The sequence below is a fragment of the Neovison vison genome, chromosome X, assembly GCF_020171115.1.
Source record: "Neovison vison isolate M4711 chromosome X, ASM_NN_V1, whole genome shotgun sequence".
NCBI classification, from domain to species: domain Eukaryota; kingdom Metazoa; phylum Chordata; class Mammalia; order Carnivora; family Mustelidae; genus Neogale; species Neogale vison.
Genome location: NC_058105.1, coordinates 123,995,871 through 124,014,415, shown reverse-complemented (window position 1 = coordinate 124,014,415; position 18,545 = coordinate 123,995,871). Strand labels below are relative to the sequence as shown.

General features: G+C 42.4%; 2 protein-coding genes across 2 annotated transcripts in view; one reads left to right on the top strand and one right to left on the bottom strand.

Moving 5' to 3' along the window:
- ARHGAP6 (Rho GTPase activating protein 6) overlaps positions 1-18,545 on the bottom strand; it is a 253,890-nt gene that overhangs the window by 104,255 nt on the left and 131,090 nt on the right.
- AMELX (amelogenin X-linked) lies at positions 12,382-18,050 on the top strand. Its single transcript, XM_044234594.1, has 5 exons — positions 12,382-12,424; positions 13,817-13,882; positions 15,860-15,907; positions 17,296-17,340; positions 17,610-18,050. The coding sequence occupies exons 2-5, from the start codon at positions 13,829-13,831 to the stop codon at positions 18,048-18,050; spliced, it is 588 nt and encodes a 195-aa protein (XP_044090529.1). The 5' UTR covers positions 12,382-12,424; positions 13,817-13,828.

Sequence of the window (18,545 nt, the reverse complement as noted above, 5' to 3'; positions counted from 1 at the left end):
TTTGACCCTTCAAGAACCCTGAAACAATGGTCTTTCCACAATAGTGCGCTGGGTCCGGGTACCGACCCCACATCCTCCGCCTCTATGCCCAGCTCAGTTGTCTGGTAACCGTAGATCTGTGCTACTCTACTGGGAGCAATTTTCTGCCCCTTTGCCCTTAGGGAACTTGTGGCCATGTCTGGAGACAGTATGGGCTATCACAACTGGGAGGGGAAGCTCCTGGCACGTAGTGGGCGGAGGCTGGCAATACTGCTCAACACCCCCCAGCATGCGGGACGGCCCCCCACCATGATGACCTAGCCCCGAATGCCAAGAGTGCCAATGTTGACAAAACCTCCAGGACAGGTTCTCAGAGATCCATTTTCCAAACATGTTATATGATTCCATTGAAACAAAATGTCTAGAACAGGCCAATCCACAGAGATAGAAAATAGATTGGTGGTGGCCTTGGCTTAGAGAAAGGGAAATGTGAAATGACTGCTAATGGGGATGGGATTTCATTTCAGGTGATGAAAATTAAATTGCAGTTGAAGGTGGCAAGCTTTGTAAAGATACAAAAAACATACACTAAATCTCACTCAATTATACATTCTAAATGGGAACTTCGCATATAAATTCTACATCGATAAAGTTATTAAAATTCTTTTGAGAGGTCTTTCATGCAGTAATTCCTATTCTTACTGCACAAGAACTAATACTGGAGAGCATTTTTGAGCAGCTTTAGTTTTGAGTGGAGAATATTCTCTGGCAACACTTTTTAAATGCAACCCTGTGTCTTACAGGAGAGACTTCAAGATTTTCTATACTGCCAAAATAGCTTAATTTCCAATTGTTCCCATAATGTTAATTGTTTGATCTGGGTCCCTGAAATACAGTTCATTCATCTGTGAGCAAACAGGTCAGGAGTGGCTGGGACAGGGCAGAAACCCAAGGGTCTCGCCTCTGCTCTGGTTCTCACTGCAGTGCGAAGATGGCCCAGTCATCGGACCGCTTTGTGCCACAACTTCCTCATTCCTGCCACAAGTCTAAGCTTCCTGATTAACTTCTTTGTTAGAAACCTAAGAAAGCAAGGATGGGGAAAGCAAATGCTCACAGCTTCACCACTGCCTATTGTACATGACTCACTCCTTGCCTGCCATTTGGGCCCTCTCTCTTCTGGGCCCTCTCTATTGCTCTTTTTCCATCTAAAACCTCTGCTCCCACCCAGCTGGTCTCCTTTGGCACACCCAAACATGCTCTGCATTTTTCCATTTTGGATCTTTCCAGTGACAAAGCCCTGTGATGGAACTGCCCCTACGTCCATCCAAATTCTTAGTATCCCTGAAGCCCAGACACTGTTACGCCTCTCCCCAGAGCCTCTGGTTCATGATCACTGACAGCAGTTATTGTAGGTAAGAAATTGGACATTTAATTGCTAAGCCCATGGAAGCATGGCAAGATGTCACCTCTTGGAAATCATCTTGTACTACTGCCCTCAACCTTATCACATGCCAGGAGCACCAGCTTCTGGCCAGTTCTCCCACATACCAAGAGCATTCCCATATTGATGCCTTCATACTGGCCTGTACTGACCTTAGGGATGCCCAAGAGATGCTTCATCTCCTCGAAGGGTTTGTTGATAAATAACTGCCTTATTGAAACCTGCCACTCAGCACTTCAAATCCCCCTTAGCCAGCCCAACTTTTTCCTTTTCCTTAGCCCTTCCACCTTCTAACGCACCATTATTTATTACATCTATTGTTCATCGTTGCTCTCCGCAGGATTGTGAGCAGGGATCTCTGTATTTTCCTCCCTGATGTAGTAGATGAATTTAGAACATGGCTGCATGGGGAGCACAATCAATAATTTTTTAAATATGTACTGTGTGTTGTTCAGCATAGCACTAGAAGTCCTAGCAACAGCAATCAGACAGCAAAGAGAAATAAAAGGTATTCAAATTGGCAAAGAAGAAGTCAAACTCTCTCTCAGCAGATGACATGATTCTTTATATGCAAAACCCAAAAGACTCCATCTCCAAACTACTAGAACTCATACAGCAATGCAGTAATGTGGCAGGATACAAAATCAATGTACAGAAATCAGTTGCTTTCTTATACACTAACAATGAAAATACAGAAAGGGAAATTAGATAATCAATTCCACTTACTACAGCTTCAAGAACTGTAAGATACCCAACCAAAGAGGTAAAGGATCTTTACTTAAGGAACTATAGAACACTCATGAAAGAAACTGAAGAAGACACAAAAAGATGGACGACCATTCCATGCTCATGGATCGGAAGAATAAACATTCTTAAAATGTCTACACTGCCTAGAGCAATCTACACTTCCAATGCCATCCTGATCAAAATTTCACTGGCATTTTTCAAAGAGCTAGAACGAACAATCCCAAAATTTGTATGAAACCAGAAGAGACCCCGAATTGCTAAGGAAATGTTGAAAAAGAAAAACAAAACTGGGGGCATCACGTTGCCTGATTTCAAGCTTTACTACGAAGCTGTGATCACCAAGACAGCATGGTACTGGCACAAAAACAGACACATAGACCAGTGGAACAGAGTAGGGAGCCCAGATATGGACCCTCAACTCTATGGTCAAATAATCTTCAACAAAGGAGGAAAAAATATTTAGTGGAAAAAAAGTCTCTTCAATAAAAGGTGCAGGGAAAATTGGACAACTATGTATAGAAGAATGAAACTTGACCATTCTCTTACACCATACACAAAGATAAACTCAAAATGGATAAAAGACCTCAATGTGAAGCAAGAATCTATCAAAATCCTAGAGGAGAACATAGATAGTAACCTCTTCAACATGGGCCACAGCAACTTCTTTCAAGATATGTCTCCAAAGGCAAAAGAAATCAAAGAGAAAGTGAACTTCTCAGACTTCCTCAAGATCAAAAGCTTCTGAACAGCAAAGGAAACAGTCAACAAAACAAAGAGGCAACTCACAGAATGGGAGAAGATATTTGCAAATGACACCAAAGTCAAAGGGTTGATATCCAAGATCTATAAAGAACTCCTCAAATTCAACACACACAAAACAGATGATCACATCAAAAAAATGGGCAGAAGACATGAACAGACACTTCTCCAAAGAAGACATACAAATGGTGAACAGACACATGAAAAAATGTTCATCATCATTAGCCATCAGGGAGATTCAAATCAAAACCACACTGAGATACCACCTTACACCAGTTAGAATGGCCAAAATTAACAAGACAGTGAACAAAAAGTGTTGGAGAGGATGCAGACAAAGGGGAACCCTCTTACACTGTTGGTGGGAATGTAAGTTGGTACGGCCACTTTGGAAAACAGTGTGGAGATTCCTCAAGAAATTAAAAATAGAGCTACCCTATGACCCTGCAATTGTACTAACGGATATTTACTTCAAAGATACAGATGTAGTGAAAAGAAGGGCCATCTGTACCCCAATGTTCATAGCAGCAATGGCCACAGTCACCAAAATGTGGAAGGAACCAAGATGCCCTTCAACAGATGAATGAATAAAGAAGATATGGTTCGCATATACTATGGAGTATGATGCCTCCGTCAGAAAGGATGAATACCCAACTTTTGTATCAACAGGGACGGGACTGGAAGAGATTATGCTGAGTGAAATAAGTCAAGCAGAGAGTGTCAATTATCATACAGTTTTGCTTACTGGTAGAACATAAGGAATAACCCAGAGGACATGGGGAGATGAAGAAGTGAGTTGGGGGAAATCGGAGAGGGAGACCAACCATGAGAGACTGTGGACTCTGAGAAACAATCTGAAGGTTTTGGAGAGGAGGGAGGTGGGGGGTTGGGTGAGCCTGGTGGTGGGTATTGTGGAGGGCACATATTGCACGGAGCACTGGGTGTGGTGCATAAACAATGACTTTTGGAACACTGAAAAAAAAAAGAAAAAAGTAAAAAAAAAAAAAAAAACATGTACAGTGCCAGAACACCAGGTGCCACTCAACAAATGATAAGCTCCACCATCACGGTCATGATTATCAATAAGTGTACCATGATGTGGCAACTCTTGTACCATTATTCTTCACTGTTGCACTGTGTTTAGCATTTCGTGTTTCTTTATTTTAATTTTTCTTTAAGTAGGCTCCATGCCCAGCATGAAGCCCAAAGTGGGGCTCGAACTCATGACCCTGAGATCAAGACCTGAGCTGAAAATCAAGAGTCGGATGCTTAACTGACTGAACCACTCAGGTGCCCCTCTTTATTTTGTATAAAGACTGAATTTTCTGAGAGTAGAGACGGACATGTATGTATTTTTGATAGGTCTTTTTTTTTTTTAAGATTGAGATATAATTCAAACACCATAAAATTCACCATTTTGAAGTGTACAGCAGAGTGGCTTTTTGGTACAGTCACAAGGTAATGCAACTAACCACCACAACTTCCAGAACAGTTCTATCACTCCCCGCCCCCAAACCCAAACCCATTAGCAGTCACTCCCCATTCCTCTCTCCCCAGACCATGGCGATCACAAATCTGCTTTCTGTCTCTATGGATTTGCCCAGTCTGGGCATTTCCTAAAAATGGAATCCTATGATATACGGTCCTTTGTGTTTGGCTTCTTTCATTCAGCACGTTTTAAAGATTTATCCACATTGTGACGTGTATCAGTGCTTCATTTTTTTTGGATGGCTAATACCATTTTATCATATGGCTATCAGGCCACATATCCCTATGCCTTGGATATTACAGATACTCGATAAATATTTTATACTGATGATTTAAAAAGTAGGGAGATGCATGAAATGCTATTGAGAAAAAAAACTTAGCACATGACTATGATTCTCCTAAAAGCATGAGGATGATAAAGATGATGCACTAGGTAAGACCCCAGAATGGAGATTTTATTATTATTTTAAAGCTACATTAGCATTATACTGGGGGAAACGTTGCCTACAATTAGAACAACCTTGCAGTCACTCCACAGATATCTGTGACTGACCATTACATCTGTCTAATTTCATTTCAAGTAAATATTCCCTAAAATAAAATGTATGTGCGTAGAATTAAATTAATTGCTGGTTTTCTTCCTGATTCATTTCATTCTTCAAGATTGAATCAGCTTCAAATCTAGTTAATACTCCAAGCAGATATACCACTCGTGATGTGATTTTGTAATAGAGGTTTGGAAATGATTCTCAACTGCTACCACCGGATCTTACATAAGTTAGGGATATGAAGAAGAGGCTGCTAGCGGGAATGCTGCTCAGGGCTCTGTGCACGTTGGAAGGGCCATTAGCTAAAACAATGACTGGAATGGATACCAGCAGTGACAACACATCGCTGACACTTAGGTCTCGCCGCCTATTTCCTGTCCTCTGTAGAGTGAGCAGAGCATAGGAAAACCGTATTCTGACATTTTATATTTGTCTCCCTGTGGGCAGTTCCTTAAGAGATGAAGATGGAAAGTATGCCACGAAACTGTTAACAATCTAAGAATGTTCTGTCCAGGAATGGAAGAAACTCTGCAGAGGAAATACGTGAGAAGGATCATTTCTAACTTTTAAGGTGGTCAACTATTTCCTTTGTTTCTTTTAATTTGCTCCCTCTGCCCCTTGAGCGATGACTAAAATTGCCACTCTTGATACTGGAAATCATGATTGCGAAGAGTCAAATGTGTATTGAAGGACATCTAGCTTTCCCTTGCTGGTGTCTTCTCATTTTCCAGGCAGTAAGGTAAGTGTATCAAAGAGTCAAGAACATTGGTGAAAGTCAGGCATGGTGGGTCAGTGGCCCAACCACAGTTCTGGTGTAGGCTGTCCTGCCAAAGTCAAGTTCTCTCCACCATGGCATGTTGCTTTTGTTCAGAAAATACCAGTCTGTGCATTTGTGTGCTGAAACCCCAGGAGGGAAGTGCAGCTTACTTTGGAGTACTTTGACCGACAAGCAGAAGTAGGAATGCTTGTTTTTACATTACTGTGGTATCTCTGTTAACACAGATCTAACATTTTCACTCCCGACAGTGACCAGTTAATTATAACCCAAACAACACACGATCCATCTGCATATAATTTCCCTTATTGAAAATCGCTCCACCAGATATTTAGCAAATGCTTACAGATCTTTCAAATTACAAGCTTGTATGAATTCTTTCTGTGAATGCTTATATTAGGGTATTTTCTACTACTGATCTTAAAGGGAGCCTATTGCCTTAAAACAATCTTTTTTTTTTTTGTCTTTGATTTTCTGTTCAGCTCTTCCTCCCCCCTCTGAGAATGAATATTCTATAAACCCGGGGCCTGTGGGAGACATGGCGCCGTCACTCACTCATCACTCTCACTGAACATGATTGAGAAATTATGCCCCGAACTTCTTGTCTCTCCCCTGCACCTGCTCCATTCATGGATTATTTAGAATAAATAAAAGAAAGTCTTGGCTTCCCAGAGACTTTCAGAAATGAGTGTCTTAGCTAATGACCATTCATATTTTGGTGACTCTCTCCTCAAATGGAGAGAAAGGAAGAGAGTGGGGAGGGAGGGAAAAGAAGGAAGAGAAGGAGGAAGAATCGTTTTAGATAAAGAGAACTTTAAGCATCGACCTTTTTTCACCAGACTATGTGTCACAGACATTTTTCTGTGTCAGCCAATACACATTAACACTCTCACTTTGAATACTGCACAGGCCACAGGTGATTTGAGCCAGCCCCCTACTGGCAGACATTTTGTTTTCCATGTTAGTTCGTAATGGAAACAGCAGGCGCTGGCTATAACTAAGTCTTCCCCGGACCGACTCAGTGTGTGTGTATCAGTTAATGCTCAATCATGCCGAAGCAGAAAGTAAAGGACTTCAGGCTGAAAGACAGAAGTGGTCCTGTTATAATTAATGTGCCCCTTCCCAGCCCACCCAAAGAACAACTGGAATGCTCCAGAAGGCCTGCCTTCACCATAGCCTCTGCTGCCTTTTGGTGTCACTATCTCCCTCTGCTCCCTCCTCACCCCTTTCTCATCCACAAACACAGACAGAGACACAGAGTGTGTTAGCTTCCTGAAGGCGAGAAGGATGATTTGCTCCAACAGCACACCCAGCACTCTCCCCTCCAACTCAGAGTGGAGAATCTTCTAGAGGCCTTGAGGAGCTTGAGAATTGGACCACTGTCGTCTTCACATTTATACACCAAGGCTGATGACTGGGTTAGGCATATACCATGTGCTCCATAGCTGCTGAGGTCACATCACGATTTTGGCCTCTAAGGAATATATTCAGAGCTTGTGACCAAGGGCCCTTTCCCTTTTCCGTGTAGCTGTATTATCTCCTATTGCTTCCTTAATAAGTTTTTTTAAAAAGATTTTATTTATTTAATTGACAGGGAGAGAGATCACATGTAGGCAGAGAGGCAGGCAGAGAGAGAGAGAGGAGGAAGCAGGCTCCCCACCAAGCAGAGAGCCCGATGTGGGGCTCGATCCCAGGACCCTGAGATCATGACCTGAGACAAAGGCAGAGGCTTTAACCCACTGAGCCACCCAGGCACCCCTCATTAATAAGTTTTATCTTTTCTTTTCAGGACACTGGTGGCTTGCTAATAAGCCTGTCCCCATCCTTGATCACCACTTCGAAATATCACTACATTTCCCTCTTCTTACTTGTGCCTTTTTTCTTTCTGTTTCCTTACTTCTGTTACTGCTTTTCTTATGCTCCCTGTCCCAAATCTACTCACTCATTAAATGCTGTTAGCCAGTAAACAATCCCTCCTTTTTTTCATAGCTTCAAACAACCAGTCCTAAAACATGGTTATTTCCAGGGTATTCTGGAATAGATACTGATGGCTTCAATCAACGAAGTATGTGAATGTGAGTGAGAGAGGGTTTTTTGTTGTTATTCTTTTCATATTACTCCTTGGGCTGAAGTGATTCTAGAAGCCCAAGAAAATAATAATAATAATAATATAAAGCTTTATTATCTTAAGCAAACAAACTCAGTCACAAATAAGAAAAGATCAAGTGGATCTATCATAGTATATTTGTTCATAGTAAATAATAGTTTGAACTAACAGATCAGAGCCAAACATAATAAGGATGTTAAGATAATGGACTGGAAACCTTTTATAGTATCTCCCTTTGAAGGTTCTTATTAGAAGCCATTTGCTGAAAGTCCATTGGAAGATTTGACAGTGATGCTGAGTCATCTATCATCTTGGTGAATCAAGATATCAAGATTTCCTTGTCTATGGAAAAGCCACATAGATCAAGGACTTTCTTTATGCATTTTCAGAGTGACACAGATAATTTCTCTACATTTTCTTTAATTAATCAACACATTCATCCAGCACCTAGCTTGTAAAAGAGATTTTTCTAGATAACAAAGAGCTCCCCAAAACGTTTAAGACACAATATCTGACCTCCATGGGTTGCAAAGGGAAGTCACCGTGTTGACTGGAATCACTTAGCAGCAGTGTACCTGAGTTCTCAAGAGGGTACAACTCCACTCCAGCAAAAAACCAAACCAAACCAAAACAGCAGCTTAGAGATCAAGATTTTCTTGTAAATAAATGTCCACAGAAGAAACATTTAAAAGCTGACTTTGGCTCCAGCTACTTAAGAATACTCACTCTTGAGATTATTCCAGAATATTGGACAATCTTGGACCTACTTTAAAAGAAAGACTCTTGAGAGTTGGGCTCCCCTAGAAGATAAGAAAGGCTTCTGGAACTCCTAACACCCGACTTATCTGAAGGTCCCCTGTATGCCTCAATCACTGCTCGAACCCAGGAAGTTAAGCAAAGGGGGAAAACCTCCAAAACAAAACCAAAGCTCCTCCCAGCAGTCAAAAAGCAAGGCCACAAGACTGAAACATTTGAACTTTTCTCACAAGCGATCCTCCAGTGCCAATACTGCTTAGGGCATCTCTTCACTTGCAGTCCACACAAAATTCTAACAAGCTTGGCCATCAGATTTTCCCGGCACGCTGTAAATTAGAAGCAGCCAACTAGGAGGGGAGAAGCTGTTGGCATCAGCAACATGGACACAGCAGAATGCGATGAGTTGCGAGTCAAGGAAAAGAATAACCATAAAATCCGTTGTTGTTGTTGAAAGCTTAACTGTTTGAAGGCAGGCGTTGTGGGAGGTGAAGACAGTTAAGACATGCTTCCTCTCAGAGCTCCAGACTGCTTCGGCTATTGACTGCCATGGCCTCCTTCCATTAAATGGATCCGATGAGGCCCACGTGAGGAGACATAATGGCGGTGGGTCAGATTCCCGCCGCCCAGGATTAACCCGTGCTTTCCCTCAACTCTTACCATGGGCGGGAACCATCTGGGTTTTGATTTGTGCCAAAAACAGTAGAAGGCTTCCCAGCCTGAGGCCCTTCCACACAAGTCGCATCTTTTGCAGCCTTGCTTGATCCTACAGGTCTCAGGAAGGACTTGAGAGCAGATGCTTCTGGGCAAAAAGGTGTCCCAAGTGTGATTTTTTTTAAAATAACCCTTTCCTAGATGCTCTTTCTTCCCACTAAGCAAGAATGGGAACCTGTAATCCATAAGGGTGTTTATTCATTCATCGTTTTGGAGAAAAGCTTCTAGAGATGATAATCAACTCAAGATGTATTTGTCTGCTACAGTAATATGAATGGTCTCAGGTTCTTCGGTATTCAGCATCTGTATATGGAATGAAAGCCTATGGAACGAAGATACCTTCTCGGGTCATCTTGTTGCAGTTGTTCCAGGGATAATGCCAGAGAGAAAAATATTTTATACTTATGATCCATTTTTTAAAAATAGCAATTCTTTTTAAAAAGAGAAGACAGTATCTGACATCAAAGAGTAAGAAAAACAAGAACACAAATACTTTGGAAATGTTACAGCCTCTACAGGACAAAATGAGCAGCCGATCCAGTAAATTCTGTTTTCTTTTATAAACTCAATGTATTCATAAATGAAATAATTGCCTACAGCAAAAGATTTTCAATTGAAATTTTGTTTTTCCCCCCCAAACATTAACTTTCAAACTGCATATGTGGGACCTAAATTAGCGGAAGACATTTCAGCAGAGAGATCCATATTTTAATACCCTACAACTCAGAACACACAGTGGGAGAAAATAAACAGAAAGAACCACATCGTTACTATTGTATTTGCCTTCAAAGCCTGAACAACTGTCCATGGTGAAATGGCAATAACTCACTAGCCAGTGGGCCGGAGAAATTAATGCCACAACGCGGGATCTTTCTGTTGGTTCTTGTGGACAAATACATGAGTCTCTCATTCTTGAAGTGGGACACAAAGTAATGAGGTAAGTTCTGTAACACACAAGACCACTAATAGTTCACCAGTGACTTTGTTAGTAGAGATGAACCATGACTTTTCAAGAAATATATGTCCTGAATCTTTTCAGACACCATTATATGTAATTAAATAAAACAGAAAAAAACGATTGAAAAGGAATATGATGTGATCTACATTGCTGTTCCTCTCCCTTCGCCTTTCCCGCGCCACTTTGCGTCACACCCCCACCTCCTCCTCCTCTAAGTAAGCTGATGCCAATTCTCTTAAAATCCATTTCATAATTTCCTTCAAAGGGAAGGAATCCTTCTTGCTTCTGATATATAACTCACCACTAACATACTCAGGAATAAATGCAAACCTTGGACACAGCTGGCTTTTAGAACTGTAGTCCACCTTCACGTTTACTCATACCTTTTGTCGGTTATCATCTTCCACTTTCCTCTCTGCGATCTGTCTCTCGCTCTCTGCTTGAGAGATCCACCTTTCTTCACCGTGGTTATTTGTTCCCTACTAATTCATCCACAAAGATCAACTTGTAATCTTATTTAGTAGCATTTTTTATACCCTTACTGCATGCCGAGTGTGGTGAAGCTGGGGTCAGGAACCATGTAAGTCTAAGCTCTAGTGTTCTTAATAGTACTACATTGCCTTTCCCGGGTATTTTCTCCTTGAATTTAATTCAGCCAATGCGAAGCGTGTATATAAAAATATATGTACCTGTATAAACTCTAAAAATACTACTTAAGCTGGGGCACCTGGGCAGCTCAGTTGGTTAAGCATCTGCCTTCAGCTCAGGTCACCATCCTGGAGTCTGGGGATCGAGTCCCGCATTGGGCTCCCTGCTCAGCGGGGAGCCTGACTCTTCCTCTCCCTCTACCTGCTGCTCCCCACTTTTGCTCTCTTTCTCTCAAATAAGTAAATAAAATCTTTTAAAATTAAAAAAATATTACTTAAGTAGTAAAAGAGATCTGGCTATACCACCACTAGTGTCTGAATATATATAAATTCAGCATTCCCTTTACTGAACTAATATTCATAGACAGCTCAGCAGCCGCCTCTCATCAGCAGTTACAGATTTGCTTTTTAACTGATGAGATGCTAGAACAACAGGAAAAAGAATCCATATGCTTTACTAAGCTAGGAGAGTAAAAGACATATGGATTGAGTAGCTAGATCAGAGGTCCTCTCAGTGAGGGAAGAGCTTCGGATGCTGTCGTTTAGGCAAAGGAGAGGCTGCTGAGAACATGGGGACAACGTGCCTACCAGGGAAGTTCAGAGGCTCTGAGAAAGAAAGAGAGGAATTTGGATTTGTTCATAAGAGAAAGAGGGATTGGGCCAGAAGGATGTGGGCAAAGGAGGACCATCATACAGAGAGAGGCTGAGCTGTTCTGTGGGATGCGGGACAGCCTTTCCTGCCTTGTCCTTCAGATCCTCAGCCCAAGTTTTGCTACTGTGATCATCTTGGGTTCAAGGTTGCTTGCGTGGCAGATGCGTGGTAGGATGGGGCCACAGAGAAAGGGCCTTTGTCCCCTCTTTCAGCGGACACCGGATTGCTGTTAAAGGAATGGCCACAGGGAACAGAGAAAATACTTCCAGTGAAAGTAGAAAACAGAGGTGGTGATCCCAAACGTAGAATCCCTCAGAGAAATACTGGGGAGAACCTTGGGGATTTACCAGAATGGGAGTTTGAATCAATGTCTCCGGATCTGAAAGAGCTGGGGAACCGTAGGGGACATGTTGATTACACTACAGAAATTCAACAATCTAGCTTTTTTGGGTAAAGAACAATGTTGTGTTTGCTGGAGCCGGGGACCAGACACGACACAGCTACTTCTTAAAAGTAACTTTGAATGTATCAGCATGTGCAGCCAACTTATTTGCTGACTTAAAAGTGGACTTAAAAACAGTCTGATGAAATTTTTTTGCCTGTTAAACCTATTATTGTCCATAATGAAAGACTGTATCTGCACTAATGACAACATGCAGCCTTCTGTTTGATCACAGTTTGTAAAACTTCATGATACAGGGGTTTTTAGTTATACTCGACACATTTTCCTTCAGAAATCTGATTGGCTGCCCTAGATGCTGTGAATGATATAAATTGAGCTCTTAGTTGGAAGGAAGCTACAGGATCAAGCATCCCTGAGTTTCAGACAGAAACTTCCTCTGAATACGCATATTCAAAGGTATGTGGATCTTATTCCTTTGGTATCCTTTCTATTGTGCTCACTTCTTTTTCTGCATTTCATGTATAAAAGATGCAAATGTATTCTGCATTTCTAATACTTTATGCTGTCATATTTGGTTACTTCTTCAGTTGGACCATAATTCAATTAGACTGATTACTTAGATGAATTATTTTACCTTCTAATGCAGCAAAATGTTTCTCTGTATTATTTTTTTTAATTTTACTTCCAGCATCCCAAAGCACTTTTCAGGGCCAAATCTCACAGCAAAATATTTATTTTAATTACTTATCAATTAAGATAAAAATGATCTTTTTCACAGGCTGTCATCTACTACTTTAAAATCCATTTTGTTTAATTACATCAAATAGAACCATCAACGAAATGTGGTGTTTTCTCATTAATTCAAACTTAAACAGATTTGGGAGGTAGAAAACATCAGTGTGCTTTTTATAGCCAACATTATTACACAAGCTACTCACTTTCTCTGCAAAATTTAAGATACTTCTGACAGCTTTCATAGTCAACAATTCCTACCACAGAGCAATGTGCATATTTTAGGATGGCCTGTTTTGCTTCGTGTCCCAAGGGTCATAAAGTGTATAACTACAGTGCCGGGCCAAACAAAAAGGAAGATGTCATTGACTAAATATGGCCAATTTCAAGGAGCTGTCATTCACAATTCATGGGATCACCACAAAGTATTGGCACCGCCCTCTCCCTTCCATTCGACCACACTGTTGCTCCGTATCCCGAGCTCTACAGGTGTCTGTCTCCTGCAGGTCCTGCTGGAAGTCCTCGCAGTCGAAACACCTGGAACTCCAGTTTACTCCTTCCTTACTCTATGTTGAAAGATTATTTTCATGCCTCTTCTCAGATGATTAGTCTTTGTTTTTAACAGTAGCAATGGTCAGGAGGACTGTACAAAACAAAACAAAACCAACACCACCACCATTTTTGTGCCTTCCCGGTTCTAGAAGTATCAAATAGCCAACTGCGTATCAAATAGCCAACCTGAAGATCTGCGCAGATTTCAGAGCTCACTCTGTTCTTGGGCTCATTAATTATAAGCTACAGCTAGTTTCTAGGACTCCCCAGGCTGCAGACGTGTAGGAAAATAGCACAGCAGATCACATAATGATGGCTTCACATGGCTACGGTTTGTTCTGCTCTCTGATGAAATGAGAAGCATCCTCACCACTATCGGGATTCCAAAAGCAATGGAATGAGCTCCGCACTAGGAATCACATGTGAATGAAGTCACCTCACAAAATGTGCCCCCATCCTTTTTTACTGGCAATGGACTAATATGGGCTATGTGGGTTTTAGGGAGCATTAATTATGTCCATATTTGCAAAAACATTTTTTGAAAAGTGTCAACTTCTATTTCAGGGCCATCAAGACATGGGGACCTGGATTTTGTTTGCCTGCCTCTTGGGAGCAGCCTTTGCTATGCCTGTGAGTAAAACACCCCTGCAGATGTCAATATCCAATTTCACAAGCTTGGAAATAAAAATCTGCCCCACAGTTGGCCAACTTGCGGGTTTAAGACAGTACGAGATCAGATGTCCTCAAATGTCTCTGCATTTAAGAAACACTTGGAAGAGCTTGTTAGAAAAAGTACTCTCAGAGGCCTCCACCCAAGCCTCTCTCTGATTCGGGACAGCCAGAGTCGGGGCAGTGCCCAGGACTCTGCATTTTAACAAGCACCTCAGGAGAGTCTATGCAAACAAGTCGCTTGTAAATATCATTGCCCATCTCTAGATGGAGGAAACTTTTGGAAGGGACCCTCGAAAGGCCTCCAGAGAAAGTGCTCAATCAGCCTTAGGCAAATACTACAGAAATGCCAGTTCTCTCTAAAGCCCAATTTCTCACGAATGTCCCGCTCTCTTCCTGCCCTCCAAACCCTACTGTCTTGTTATCCTTCAGAGGGTAAGGTTTCTATGTCAGGAATTTCCTTCTTGAACCATCTCCTCGTTGTCAGAGGCCTCGTCCCCTTGCGCACACCTGCTCGGCACGTGGGGGCTTCCGTGCAGTTGTCCAGAATCCTAACTGTGCCCAATTTGTGCGGACAGTTTCTCCATTCGAATGTACCAAGGACCAGGAAGTCTGACCCATTCTCTTTAGACACAGATTCATAAGGTTAGAAAGCTCAGATCCCACGCAGGCAAAGCAGGACCCAGCTGCCTTTCAGTGGCACAGAGAGCAGTTGATACAACCAGAAGCCAGCAAACTTGTGTATCTGCCTCCTCTCTTCCTCTCTTGCCCACAAGACCAAGATTCTGTGCTCTGCCTTCCTGAAATCCTGCATTGGGGCAATTTCTAGGCCCCTGAGGGGCCTCTGCATTACAAATGGAGCCCTTTTTCCACTCCTCAATTGAATAACCCTACTCCCTAAGGGCTTCTATCAAGAAGGTATAGGAAAGGCAGTTATCTGACTAGAAGAATTCACATTCAGAAGAGAGCAAACAAACCCTCTTATAAAATGCGAGCATTTAAAAATCACAGAGCCTTAATCAGCTCAATGTCTGAGGAGAGGCTCCGCATGGTCCCTGCTCCTCTTCCTCCCCCGCCCCCGTCAAGGGCCAACCAGCATTGCACAATGCAGGCATCCGCCATGTGGCCTCCCTTTTGATGGCACAGACAGTCCTTGCGTAGATAATGATTCAGGCTGGTTTTTTTTTTAACTTAAATTTTTTTTTCTGCCATAAAAACTTTGACAGAATCATAAAAAGAATCAGAGTAAATTTCATAAATCAACTCTTTCACTTTCCATGGGACTCGTAACGTTTCCACCTGACCACACCCATCCCCGCACACTCATCAAGAATTCACAGGTAGTTGTCGCTTCTGTTGTTGTGCATGTGCTTTGCACGTCCAGCATGTGCTTTGCACGTCGTTGTGAGGACTGTCTTCCATACTGAAGCACTTACCCACCTCCTGATCTATAAGGGAAGGTTTGTGAGCTAGTTCTCTTCCTGTTGGTATCTCCTAACTGTGTAAGAGAAACCCATCTCTCTTTCCGACATGGAGCGAGCGCAGGAAGACAGAAAATGGCAGACGGGAGAGAGCAGGGTTAGTTGACCACACGGATGGGGGGAGGGGGTGTCCGAAGATCACTGGAGGATAAACGTGTGCCGGTTTTTGCTTCTAGGTCTTGGGAAAGTCATTTAGTTCCTCTGGACCACTTTAAAATAAGAGGACTCCTGTCCTACACAGCATACATGCTCAAACGAAAAGTAGACCTTAAATATATTCAGCACCATATAGATTTTTTTTAAAAGTAGCTTCAGTCTCTCTTAATGTGAACAATTGCATATTGACTTAATCTCTTCCTCTCTCTCTCTCCCCCCCTCCCTCTCCCTTTCTTTCTCCCCCCTCCCTCTTCTCTCCCTCTCCCTCTTTCTTTTTCTCCTTCTTTCCCTTCTATAAAAGCTACCACCTCATCCTGGGCACCCTGGTTATATCAACTTCAGCTATGAGGTAATTTTTCTCTTTACTAATTTTGACCATTGTTTGAGTTAACAAAGTCCCGGGCTCTGTAAAGAATAGTGTGTTGATTCTTTATTCAAGATGTTTCTCAGTCCTGCTTTTTTTAGTTCCCATTACCAGCTTCCTGGTTTAAGCCCTGATAGGTTGCCTCAAGCCTGTACTGCCCCAGCACACTCCTACTTGGCCTCTCTGACTCAGTTTCTCCTCCTTACATGGCTATAAAGCTATTCATCGTGAGCTACCACTCAGGGTGGGGCTGCATGGTAGTGCAGACAGTGAACTCTGGCTGAACAGCTCTGTTCTATTTCAGCCTGGGGAAGGTGGGGGTTCAGGTAAGACGCTATTTAAGATCCTTCCCAACTAGAAACTCTTGATTCTAAGATGTTCACGCTCTACGTGCTGCCTTTGTCATCTTTACTGAAAGATCAGTGATCAGTGACCAAGGGGTCTGTGAGACATTCTGCAGAGCAATGGAAAGCAAGAGATTTCTGGAAATCAGGTTTGAGGCTCTTCCCAACCCCATACAAATCACACGACCATAGGCGAATAGTTTTCTCTCTCTAAAACTTTGGTTTCCTCATCTGGAGAAGGGAAATAATTATAATACCCACACTTCAAAATATGGCTTGAGGAGCAAAATAGTTAAGCAATGTAACAGGTGCTTTGTCAAGTACAATTTGAGCAAGGTTAGTAATTGTTGTATTCATATCAAATACTGTACTACTACGCCACGAAATCCCCAGAATTGAGGTTAACCAAGTATATACTATTTAGGGAGGACTAAACTCTTACTACTTTCCAAGGTTCAGATGACATTCTGTGAATCTGTTTACTCATACAAGCTGAGGAAATTGTGAGTAACACTTAGAGGCAAGATTTCCTGTGAAACCTTAAAAGGTTGACATATTTGACCAGAAAACCCGAGTTTCTAGGTTGAGGGACAGATTTTCTGGCTTCTTTATTTTTTCATTGTGACAGCAAATCAAAAAAGGATATGACTAATGTTATGGCACATTTATTTGTTTTGTTTTGTTTTGTTTTGCTCTTGCAAACAAGAGCAGGTGCTGTGGAGTTGACCAGAATTACTACTTTTGTGACCTTGATCAAGCCCATGAACCTCTTGAACTCCCCATGACCTCGTCTGTAATAGTGAGGGTGAGGATACTTGCCTCAGGGTATGCGAGAACCCATGAAACATGTGTGTGACGGAGGTAATGTAGTGCCCAGCACTTAGGAAGCTCCTGAGAAATGTTAACTTTATTCTTGTTCTGTAGAACTCCCGCTTTCAGGCTATCAGTATTGACAGGACTGCAACAGTGAGTCTCCATTTCACGCGACGAAATTAAAGCAAATGTATTCTAATGTCTCTTTTTCTTAAGGTGCTTACCCCCCTGAAGTGGTACCAGAACATGATAAGGCATCCGGTATGTAGATTTTTTTTTCTTTGTTCCCTTAAAATATAAGCATGCGTTTCAATTCCCCTTTAAATGAAATAACATATCTATGCCACACACAGACACTAACGGAAAATCTAGCCTGTAAAAGGTCATATCTGTGTACACAGTCAGAAATTCTTGCACAGGAAAAAAAATGAATAAATACTCATAGTAATAATGACAAAGAAAACATGACTACTTCTCCGGCTGGAAGTCAACGGAGCCAATGGTAAACCTGACTCTTTGTTTCTCACCAGTACCCTTCCTATGGTTACGAACCCATGGGTGGATGGCTGCACCACCAAATCATTCCCGTGCTGTCCCAGCAGAATCCCCCGAACCACGCCCTACAGCCTCATCACCACATCCCCATGATGCCAGCTCAGCAGCCCGTGGTCCCCCAGCAACCAATGATGCCAGTTCCTGGCCAACACTCCATGACTCCAACCCAACACCACCAGCCAAACCTCCCTCTGCCAGCCCAGCAGCCCTTCCAGCCCCAGCCCGTCCAGCCACAGGCTCACCAGCCCATCCAGCCCCAGCCACCCGTGCACCCCATCCAGCCCCTGCCGCCACAGCCACCTCTGCCTCCGATGTTCCCCATACAGCCCCTGCCCCCCATGCTTCCCGACCTGCCTCTGGAAGCCTGGCCAGCAACTGACAAGACCAAGCGGGAGGAAGTGGTGAGTAGCGCTTGAAGCCACTGCGGCGCCTGGGAAAATGGTAAAGCAAAACGGACCCCCCGCGTTCCAAGTTCTCAAACAATCCAGGGTCTAGAGTTTCAGGAGCTACACAGGTCAGTGACTCTATGAGTCCAAGCATGTGTTGTAACTCCATATTATAAATAAGTTTATCAGTGAAGCTTAGGGATTATGACCATAGTTTTTATGGTGGGTTTAAATCCTACGATTATTTTGAATTTCTCCCAGAATATGTGTTACTGAAACCCATTAATTTTAAGGAGAGCAGTGTAAGGGAATATCAGGCCTCCTTATAGTTCAAGGGTTTGACTAGGAAGAATAGGCTAGAATTGCACTGAAGATTAAAAAAAAAAGTAATTTTTGAAAGTGGAGGGGGATGTAAATATTTGAACAGGCTACAAAAGGTAGGTGGGAAATCTCTTTGAAGACCTCTTTAATCTCTTTAAAGGAAGATTACCAGTCTAGAGAGGATTTTAATCTAACTTGGAGGGA

What these genes read in the sequence shown, in the direction of transcription:
- AMELX (XM_044234594.1), top strand. Translation starts at nt 13,829, where the DNA reads ATGGGGACCTGGATTTTGTTTGCCTGCCTCTTGGGAGCAGCCTTTGCT. An exon ending in GAGCAGCCTTTGCTATGCCT is followed by an intron (nt 13,883 to 15,859) that starts GTGAGTAAAACA and finishes CTTCTATAAAAG; the next exon opens with CTACCACCTCATCCTGGGCA. An exon ending in ATATCAACTTCAGCTATGAG is followed by an intron (nt 15,908 to 17,295) that starts GTAATTTTTCTC and finishes CTTTTTCTTAAG; the next exon opens with GTGCTTACCCCCCTGAAGTG.